The 11,312-nt window shown below is 29.4% G+C and overlaps 1 protein-coding gene across 1 annotated transcript; it reads left to right on the forward strand.

Moving 5' to 3' along the window:
* The first annotated feature begins 4,337 nt into the window (after positions 1 to 4,337).
* LOC113856487 (nucleobase-ascorbate transporter 1) lies at positions 4,338 to 10,885 on the forward strand. The gene is made up of 14 exons (XM_027488322.1): positions 4,338 to 4,413; positions 6,629 to 6,726; positions 7,040 to 7,216; positions 7,869 to 7,969; positions 8,053 to 8,128; positions 8,580 to 8,639; positions 8,731 to 8,918; positions 8,999 to 9,095; positions 9,432 to 9,518; positions 9,708 to 9,766; positions 9,867 to 9,958; positions 10,127 to 10,204; positions 10,288 to 10,448; positions 10,575 to 10,885. Exons 1-14 carry the CDS (start codon positions 4,338 to 4,340, stop codon positions 10,785 to 10,787), a joined length of 1,563 nt encoding a protein of 520 aa, XP_027344123.1. The 3' UTR covers positions 10,788 to 10,885.
* The last annotated feature ends 427 nt before the right edge of the window (positions 10,886 to 11,312 follow it).

Raw genomic sequence — 11,312 nt, forward strand, 5'->3', positions numbered from 1 at the left:
TTAAAAATAATAATATAATATTTTTAAATTAATTATTTAAAAATTTATTTTAATTTAAACATACTTGAGTATTATGTAAAAAAAACCACGAATAAAATGTAAACACATAGAATACGAATTTCTATAAAATAATGATTATTTTTTTAAAAGTTCGATTTTCTTTGAAGCCGCAATCTCTTTCCTTACTTCTCTTAGTTGACGTCTGTCGTGTCCTGTCTTTCTATATAAAAGTATATCTGAAAACATAATAAAAATTAACAGAGAATAAGTTTCAAATAAAAATTATAATATTGAACAATATAAGTATATTAAATAATATAATGATTAATAAAAATTATTATACATTGTAAAAAAAAATGATTTTACCAATGGTTCCCTGAGCCATCAAAGTTCATAAAAAAGTAGGGAACCCCACTGTCAGCGGTTTCCACTTGGGCAGCACATATTCTCTCACTAAGGAAAAAGGAACAAAGGAACCATCCCATAAAGAAAGAGCAATCTCAAAAGAGTTTGGTACATTCAATGTGCCAAATCAACACACTGCTAATTCATTTAATGCCCATTAACACCCTTCATAATTTTACCTTCCCATCTATTTTTATTACTAACATTTCCTTACACCTATCCTCGATTCAAACTTCAGTCAACCAATCCATAATGGCAAGTGCTACTCAAACCTTTCTTTGTAGCCTTTACTTCATTTCTTTCTTTATTATTCACATTTGTAATTTTGAAACTCAAATTATTTTATTTAAAGTTAAGTCAACAAAACAAACCCATCCAACCAATATAAGACTTAAATAATAGATTATTTTATATCTGTGCTTAAGCGAAAAATGATAGCTTATACGAATATGGTTAAGAAATTTTGGATGGAATTTAGCATGCAAGATGGAACATGAGTGAAAAGTGATAACAGTGAACAAATTAAGAAAAATAAAGGCGCGTGAGCGTTCAATAGATTACAAAATAATAGATTGAAGCAAACGTCTACAAAGCAATTGGGGCCCATAAGGATCCTTTGATGCTTATTTCGCATGATTGACAAAAAGTTAACACAAAGTGGGTCATACCCTTCAAATATTTACCTGCCAGCAAACTTCTCTTTTCAAAAAGTAATTTATTCTAAAATTATTACTGCACATATTGGAAAAGAAATAAAAGTCTTTTTTTAATATATTAATTATTGAATTTTTTATACTCTTATTTATTGTAAAATTTTTGTTATTCAAAAAATTGGATATATTTATTCATTTAATATATACATACAAATTTGATTGTTTAATATTATAAATATTTTTAGAATAGGTGAAACATATAAAGGAACTTTGTATAAATTATGACTCAATTTAATAAAAAAAAATAACTACTATTTTTAGTACTAATATTTTAAAATGGGTTATACTTATATTTGTTAAAAAATCATAAATATTGATTAATAAATTTAAAATAAATTAACTCAGATGCCTTAATCATAAATTATGAATTTTAAACAAACTTCTAATTATTATTACCTACATAATGACTTAAAATATGATTAAAAAGTTTAAATTAAGTAATTGCTTACATAAATATATAAATATTAAGTGTACAACGTTTATTAAAGATATATTCTAAATTATTTTATTATTTTCCTTTTTTTACTACTTTATTTAAATTTTTATTCACAATTTTTTAATCTTTTCATTTTTAGCCGGCGCACTACTTTAAGTTATTTATTATGTTTTTAGTTAAGTAAAAGTAAATCTTTTTGCATTTCATTGTCTATTGATAATTTAAGAAGGATTTTTAACTAGTGCAATATTATATAAATAAAAAGTTATATATGATAAATTTTTACAAAATATTATAACATTTAATAGTATTAAACTGCATTAAATTTATAATTTTTAATAAAAAAATTTTATTTCTAATTTATTATCTGTGCAATATTTCAAAAATCCATTTAAGAATTCACAGTGAAAACACAATGATGATGAAAAAAATCATTAAAAAACAAAACAAAAAAATATATTACATTTGTACTCAATTAATTTTTTTACACTAATTTAATCGACAACTGTTCATTCACAACCATTAAAAGTGAATATTTTTTGTCTTTGAAAAAACCTTCACGAACACGCCTTGGAAATCAGGAAAATCGATTCAAACTTTGTTTTATTTTGTATTCAAGCGTATGACAAATAATATTAGGAATAATTTTTGTTATATATGGAATTTAAAAATTATATATACTAAAATATGATATTTTAAAAAATATTATAAAAATATAAAATTTAAAATCGCTCAGAATTTTTAGTGTAGATATAATAGAACATCGAAAAGTTGTTAAATTTTAAAAATAGCAACTGACAATTTTTTAAAAATATATTGAAAATAAAAATAATAATTTTTTGAAAAAATAATAAAATATTTTTTTAAAAAATTACCACTAACAATTTTTTTTTAAAATTTCATGTTCTTGTAATTTTTTTAAAACACCATATTTTAATAATTTTTTTATTTTTTCCATATAAAAAAAGATCCATAATATTAAGAGTGTATTGAGAAATAATATTTATTTAAGCATTTATTTAATAAATAAATTTGATGATGAAATTTATTTTAGTAAGTTATAAGTAATTTATTTTGATAAATTATAAAAAAATAACTAAAATAAGTTAAAAAAATTAAAAACAAATCTTAAATTTTGAACTTTATATAACTCGACCATGTAGAATTGAATTTCAGTATTTTAAAAAGTAATAAAATTTAATATTATTAATTATTTAAATTCAACTCTAAAAATTTAAAATATATTGAAATTTATCTTTAATAATAAAAAATTCATATTAACTTGTTATAATTTATATATTAAATTTATATATATATATATATATAGATATATATTATCAAACATGTACTTAAAATTATAATATCTTTAAATTTTAATTTTTATTAACTTTAATCTTTACAGTTAAAATAAATAGTTAATAATAATAAAATTTTATTAAAAAATATTTATTATATTTTTATAATTTTAATATAATAATTATATATTTTTTCGTAGCCAATTTATGTAAAGTAACTTTATTTAACGTTTAGCAAAATTTACTTGTTTTGGGGTTAAAAAGTACCGAGTTGCTGCTGCTGTACATGTACGATCGACAACGTCACAAGAAGAGGCTTTCTAATCTGTCTGACGGTTTTGCCCTTTCTATCCCTCTGACACGAATTGGAATTTACGCGCACACTTCATCAACAAAATGTACCATTTGGGGTCCACATCATTAATCCCCATGGATGCCTTAAAATATGTCAACACGTTAATTAAAAAAATAATATTTTATAACTCATCAAATTAATAAAAGTATATGAATTTTACTTTATAGATTTAATATATCATTTTAATTATCCATGGTAGACTTTTATAGTAATTCAAATAATTAAGAGAATTTGATAGTCAGAGTATTAATAATAAAAAATAAATTTTGTATATATTTTTATCATAAAATAAATGAAAAAAGAAGTGAAACTAAAATTAAAAATTGATCCATATAAAATAATTTTGATCAATAATTTTATAGTAATCGATAATAAAACTAGTAATTTAATTAAAAAAATATTAATATTTTTATATTTTTAAAATAATAAAAAAGTCATGACTCTTAATTTAATTTTTTTTTATTAATCTCAATTTTTAAAGTTGAAGATAAACAGTTAATAGTAATAAAGTTTTATTAAAAATATTTATTATATTTTTATAATTTTAATATAATAAATATATATATTTTTTATAATTTTTTAAAAAAAAATTTATAAAAAATATTAAATATTTGTTTAAATTTATTAATAACACAATATATACGTTTTTATAAATAAAAAATTATTAGTAACATCTTACAAAATAAGATAGTTCTTCTACTTCACACTAACGTCAAAGAGCCAGCATTCATAACACCCTCAAATGTGCTTTGCTGTGTTTCCCGATAAGGACTTACACTTTAACTTCATTGCTCCATTGACCTTAGCTGGGAATTTGTGGGCCCCACGTCTGATGAGTTAAAGGGGTATTTCTATAAATCAACAGTTTCAAATTGGTAAAATAAATTAAAAAATAAATGAAACTTATAGATGACAGAACAGAAGAGGGCGTTACACAAACACATCCCTTTCTTTCTGATTTATTATTATTTTTTAAATATTCATGCTTTTGTTGTTCACTTTATATCTGCACTTTACTTTGTTCTGAATTCTTCTTCTTCTTCCTCCTCCTTTTTTCTTTTTGTTTTTCATCTGTGGTTTTCTCCTCAGTTTGCTTTCTTTCTTGAAGTTCTTTGTGAAAAAAAGCTTCAACAATGGCTGACATTACTCATCCGCCTATGGAACAGCTTCAGGACCTTGAGTACTGCATAGACTCTAATCCTCCATGGGGTAACCATTTTCCTCTATCTCCCTCATTTGGGTTTGTTTGTTTTTAAATTTTCATAATCTACACACATGCACACACACAAAGAACTTCTGAGTTCCTTTCTATTTTCAAAGTTGCTTATTTCACCCCTCATTCCGCAGTTTTTTTGCTGTTTATGTTTTTTGTTTTGTGTTCTAATGTGCTTTTGGACCCTCTTTTGTCACTCTGATAAAATAAAAGAAAGCCATTTCATGTTCACTATTTTACTTTGAGCTTATAGTAACAGAAAAAAATAATTTTTTTTTTCCAGTTTTGAAGCATCATGAGCATGTTTTGGCACTTCTTTAATAGCATGTGGATTCCTTTTACCATATAACAAACTCCAATGAATTGAAGAAATGACATAAAGCTCTTTGCTTTTCTTGTGTTAATGCTCTGCTGTGAGATGGGTTTTCTGTACGGGTTGTTACTTGTTAGCTGCTGAATGTTTTTTAAGAAGTGTTGTAAGACTAGGTTGTTACGTTGGTTCCGATGTTGTAGACTAAAGTTCAAAGTTTTATGTTATTGAGATAGAGTGGACTTTGCACTTTCTGTTAGCTTGTTTTTGTTTTTGTTTTTGTTTTTGATTCTGTTTTTTCGAACTTGTTCTTTCTGTTTGGCTATGATTGCTCATGAGGTTAACTTTTTATTTGAAAAAAAATATATTGTATGCTATAAATAACATTCTTCTTTTTCTTCTTTTTTTTTTTTTTCTAGTGGACGTGCATTTCATTATCATTTCTCTTTGCCTTCGCCTTGAAACAGTAATGACCTTGGCAAAATAAAGCTAGTAATCATGGCATTATTACCCTTTAGCCCTGTCAGTTTGTAGCACCTTCTTCTACTTCCTGCGTAATGATAATGTCCTTAAAGTAATGGTCCCACATATTTTAATTTATAATTTACCCTTATTCATTGAATTATTTTATTATTTTACTATTGGTTCGGGTTCTTTGTCCATGTCATCAATGGCACGAGTTTACTAATGGGGTTATGGGAATTCAAGTCAGCTTGTTTTTTAGTTGGCAGGTTTAAGCCAGTGTAAAGCTAAGAACTAAGGGATCAAGTGATTCAAGTCACTCCTGTTATAATGAAAAATGCTTATGATTTTACTTTTCATGACTTTATCATTAATGCCCTGTAGGCAGTAATGTCCTGGGAATTTGCATCCTCTCCTTTTACTCAATTACAATTTATTAGGAAGAAAGACACTCATTCTTACTGTTGCAGGACCCACCATTAATTATGTTTATGTTGGTGACTACCAATTTTGTGCAAGAGAATTTTGTGTCTTTATCTCTAAGGACCATTTCCCATTATTTACTAGATTTGAGAATTGAGATCCATTTTGCAGGTGGTGTCAAACTGTTTTACCTTTATCTTTTTTTGCTTGTTGAGGGTAGAAAGTAGAATGTATTTTTTTTTCTTTCTTTTGGTCCTTTGTTGAAGAATATCGATTGAAGTTTTATGGTGGTCCTATGAGGAGAATAATGAGGAAGATGGATTAGTAGACTTTCATGTCTTCAAAATGATAAGTTGTATGTTATCAATGTATATATCACCAACGTGTTAGCATCACTAAATGGTCATCTTATGTGATCATGAGAAGTGAGTCTGTTATGCCACTTTATATTTTGAGAAGCAGACCTTCAACATTTTCGTCACTATTTCAATTCCAATGTTGGGTATTGTGATATTGCTTCATTGCAAAGAAACCAATTGCCAATGCCAATGTTTTGGATGATTTAGAGCCTGTTTGTGCAGTTGAAAAAATAAAATTTGACTGCAGCAGAAAAAACTCCTCTCAAACGTGCCTTGTATTTCATGCATGCCACCATTTTAACCATTGATTTTGGTTTCTCCATTCTGCAAACCTGTGAACCGAGAATCAAACTGGCTCTTAAAGAGGGTATATTGTGATATTTATAATCTAAAGTTTGCGGCAGGTTCTTTTACATGCCATTGTTAGTCTTCATTTTGAGAAAGTTCTAAGGTCCAGGTGCTTTGTATTTAATACAATCTATGTCAAAATTTAACTGCCTCAACAGTGAACATATGTTAAATTTATGACAAAAAATAGGAAAGTAGAATATTGGATATTTGGACAATGTGAAGGTCTAGATTCTTGTATAGCAATATTTTCTCTTTACGCTATTTATTTATCTTTCCTTCTCTCACTAGGAATGCCTTGTATTGCAGCTGAAACTATCCTACTAGCATTTCAAAATTACATATTGATGCTGGGCACAAGTGTTATGATCCCTTCATTGCTTGTTCCAGCTATGGGAGGAAGTTCTGTAAGTTGAATTTGTGTACTTGTGTTATTTCATCCTTTCAACTTCCTTTCTGTTACCGTAAATGTTTATATTATTTTAGATGTACTCCATTCAGAGAGTCACTCAGACATGTAGTTGTTCAATTAACTTATCAGGATCATGAAAATATTCATCCAATTCTTGGTGTCTTAGTGTAACACTTGGTTTTAAATTTCAATTACTTGTTCATTTTTACTATATTCTCTTTTTGTCTATATATTCAAATTTTGGTCAATTCATGTGTGAAGCATTTGTTGCTTTTGACAGTTAGTGATTTGGTTTCTTCTTCAACCAGGGTGACAAGGCACAAGTAATACAGACCCTGCTTTTTGTAGCTGGTATTAACACACTTCTCCAAGCACTTTTTGGAACAAGACTCCCTGCAGTAGTTGGGGGTTCATTTGCATTTGTAATCCCAGTTGCGTACATTATTAGTGACTCCTCCTTGCAACGAATTAATGATCCTCATGAAGTAAGTTTCCTGCTTCCTTCTCTTCATTATTGTGTGTTTATAAGAAAACTAAATTTAAATATTGTCTTTTTCTTTCTTAGCAATAGCATTTAACAACTGGTCAAGAAACATCAATGCACTGATATTTTCTGTCTCCTCTCTCTCTTTTTTGAATTCTGGATATGTGCTGGATCTGCTCTTAATGCTTTTTGGGAAACAACTGTCTTTAAATGTCATAGAAGCCAGGATTTAATATTCTGGACAAACTTCAATCACTATAATTGCAAAGGGAAAGTAGGAGGATTTTAGTTGCAGATGTTATAATTAGTAATTATTAATCAACTGGAAAATTAATTGTTAGCATTTAACAATTTGTTAAATCCTTATTATGAGGTTGTGGATTAATAGTAGAATCTCCTGAATTTATCCATCATGATACATGGTATGTCCCAAATCTTCAAACTTGATTTTAGTGTAAAATTAACTAAATTTTCTGGTTTAAAGTCTAACTCGCACTAACATGCAAACTTGTGTTTTGATAGATGACATCGGCAACCTAAAATAATTTGGGGATCTGCCATTAGATTATATAAGTTCTCATAAAAATATTCTTAAAGTACTTTCTTATTTGGTAGGGTATTGAAAGAGATCTTGCAATCTGATTGGTTTGCAGAGATTTTTACAAACAATGCGAGCTATACAAGGAGCTCTAATTGTAGCCTCAAGTGTTCAGATAGTCCTGGGTTACAGCCAAGTATGGGGACTTTTCTCAAGGTATTCTTGTTGCATGCAACATGTTTGAAAATTGATAACATGAAACAATGTTCAAGCATTTACTATTTTGCAAATTTCTCCAGATTTTTCAGTCCTCTTGGCATGGCACCTGTAGTTGGATTGGTTGGATTAGGGTTAATTCAACGAGGATTTCCTGCGGTAGGTGTGGCTCAATCACTATTTTATTTGTCATGTGATCTTTTTAGTGAACATTTACAAAATGATCTAATGACGTGGCTATTTGAGTGTCTATCATATTATCTCATCTAGAAGAAACATTATATTCTGAAAGGCGAACCAAAAAAATATTTAATGAACATATCCTAAATTCAGTTTGAGGTTCTGAGCTCTTTTATGTGTGGTTAAATTTTCTTTGCTGAAGTTTTGATATCTCTGCTATTAGTTTCTCAATTTGAGGGCTTCATCGAGTGGATTTCTTATTCCTTTTCTTTCGGTTAAAAGTCCTTTAGATTGCCTTTCTTGAGTATTTAATATTTTTATTGCGTAATTGTCTGCTGATATTAGTTGTGTGGATAATGTTTTCTTCTGAAAATTCCTTTGATTAACCATACTATTTGACACAATTTTCTTTATTATCTTGCTGTTACAGTTGGGAAACTGTGTGGAAATTGGTATACCGATGCTGCTGTTGGTTGTTGGGTTGTCACAAGTAAGTGATTTAGTATGACCAGATTGTAGTGGTGTTTATCAAGTTATTAATTTTTTTTCCTTTAGAGAAACTAATTTGGCATAAATTGCAGTATCTAAAGCATGTGAGACCATTTAGAGACATTCCTATCTTTGAACGTTTTCCAGTTTTGATTTGTGTCACAATTGTTTGGATCTATTCTATCATCTTGACCGCCAGTGGAGCTTACCGGCATAAACCGACCATAACACAGAATAGTTGTCGTACAGACCGAGCTAATCTGATATCTACTGCCCCATGGTAGCTTAAAATACCAATTGGATATAGTCTGATTTGTTTTATAGTTTTGGTGAGTTCTCATTTTTTTTAAATGCTAATAGGTTCATGTTCCCATACCCTCTCCAATGGGGTCCACCCACATTTTCTGCTGGTCATTCATTTGCTATGATGTCTGCAGTTATTGTATCAATGGTGGAGGTATTTATTTTCATTCCTATCTGTCTGTTATCATGTTCTGTTACCACTCCTCACTAATCTGGCTAGACAACTGCTATTCTGGTTTGCATCTGGCTTATATTCACAAATTTGTTATATTCACCAGTGTATTATATTCATTGCTTCTGTAGCAACATCATTCTCATCTTGAAACTTGTTTAAGGTGTTCTAAAGTATTTTTCCCAACTATGTTTAAAAGAGACGGAATAATACTTTAAAAGGGGATTTACAATCATAACAAGAACACACCTCTTTCTTTCTATACTTTGGTGAATTTCTGACAATGGCTAATTGCTTGACCATGCACTTCTCTTGCAGTCAACTGGTGCATACAAGGCAGCATCTCGTTTGGCGATTGCCACTCCACCTCCTGCTTATGTGTTGAGTCGAGGCATTGGTTGGCAGGTATGTTACTGGTGGTTGGCACAAATAGTGTGGTTCCTATTTGTCACTATGGAATTGCAGATTATACTTGATCATTAGCTTGGATAGTATTAAGATATCAATCCTGTGACTTGAAGTACATCAGCATATATATTAATACTAATAAAAGATATAGATGTGCCTGAGAGCTGATCTTGTTTATTTTGCTAGGGGATTGGTATCTTGCTTGACGGTCTTTATGGAACAGGGACGGGTTCCACTGTTTCTGTGTAAGTATCCTTCAGTGGATTGTAACCCCAAGTTACTCTTGTATATGATCTTTATATCTTTCTATGGTAGCTTGATGAGCATCATGGCTGGTTATTCTAGGGAAAATGTGGGACTCCTTGGCCTAACCCGAGTTGGAAGTCGCAGGGTTGTTCAAATTTCTGCTGGTTTTATGATATTCTTCTCCACTTTAGGTTGGTATTGATATTTCAAACACTTCTGACTACACTTAACAATCCAGTTGCAAATTACATGAATGATCAATCAAACCTGCTGTTTTGACTTCCATGGCGTCAATTAGCAATGAGAAAAAATCACAGTTTCGCTTACATGAGGTCTTCTGCTTTATTTTTTACCTGCAGGAAAGTTTGGAGCTGTGTTTGCATCCATACCCTTCCCAATATTTGCTGCATTATACTGCGTTCTCTTTGGCCTTGTTGGTATGTCATAATCTTGAGTGGGATTCCATTCGCTTGTACTGTTCCAGTACCTCTATTCACTAATACTCTTCCATTTTCATCAGCTGCGGTTGGCATATCATTTCTTCAGTTCACAAACATGAACTCTATGAGAAATCTTATTATCACTGGGCTCACATTGTTTCTTGGAATATCTGTTCCTCACTTTTTCAATCAATACTGGACTGGGTCACACCATGGTCCTGTTCATACAAACGCTGGATGGGTGAGTGTTCATACCATGGTAAAATTACTGTCATTAATAGCTACAAGCTGTTACATTTAATCATCATTTGCTTTGACTTATTAATTTACTATAAATGATCTTGAAGCTAAATATTCAACATTGCAGTTCAATGCATTCTTAAATACCATATTTTCGTCACCGGCAACGGTAGGTCTGATTGTAGCAGTGTTCCTTGACAACACTTTGGAGGTGGAAAGGTCGAAGAAAGACAGAGGGATGCCGTGGTGGGTGAAGTTTAGAACATTCAGAGGAGATAACAGAAATGAAGAATTCTATACTTTGCCTTTCAATCTCAACCGGTTCTTTCCACCTACATGACTCATGATTTGGGGCAAAATTGAGAGCCAGGATAGATTAGGTTTTATTGGATTTGCATATTTTAGAATTCATGACTAACAAATGCTATTCTTCCTTTACCATCACCCAATTTTTTTGTTGACCATGCAAAACATTGGTCCAACAGAGGATTGTAAAGCATTTGGGACCATGCTCTGTAGATTCAATAAAGTCAAATTTTCTCTTTATTTTCTCTTCCAAGTGGAAAAAGCAAAAAAGCAAAAGCAAATATAATTCCTACTAATGAGCAATAACTTATATGTCAACCATTAAATTTAGTCAATCTTCTCTATGTATATATTTTATTATAAAAGTTTTTTTAACCTCAATTCGAATTTAAGCATTCACAAATAGAAAATTTTTATAAAAAAAGTACATAATTATTAGATTTAAGTATAAATGTAATAAATATTTTTCTTTTAATAAAATTTTAGTATTATTAGCTGTTTATCTTCAACTTTAAGTGTTAAGGTTAACAAAAAAAAAAAATTAATGTTAATTTGTGAG

The sequence above is a fragment of the Abrus precatorius genome, unplaced genomic scaffold (genome assembly GCF_003935025.1).
Source record: "Abrus precatorius isolate BTA unplaced genomic scaffold, Abrus_2018 Scaffold1, whole genome shotgun sequence".
In the NCBI taxonomy this organism is placed as follows: domain Eukaryota; kingdom Viridiplantae; phylum Streptophyta; class Magnoliopsida; order Fabales; family Fabaceae; genus Abrus; species Abrus precatorius.

What these genes read in the sequence shown, in the direction of transcription:
- LOC113856487 (XM_027488322.1), top strand. Translation starts at nt 4,338, where the DNA reads ATGGCTGACATTACTCATCCGCCTATGGAACAGCTTCAGGACCTTGAG. An exon ending in GATATTCTTCTCCACTTTAG is followed by an intron (nt 9,959 to 10,126) that starts GTTGGTATTGAT and finishes TTTTACCTGCAG; the next exon opens with GAAAGTTTGGAGCTGTGTTT. An exon ending in CGTTCTCTTTGGCCTTGTTG is followed by an intron (nt 10,205 to 10,287) that starts GTATGTCATAAT and finishes CATTTTCATCAG; the next exon opens with CTGCGGTTGGCATATCATTT.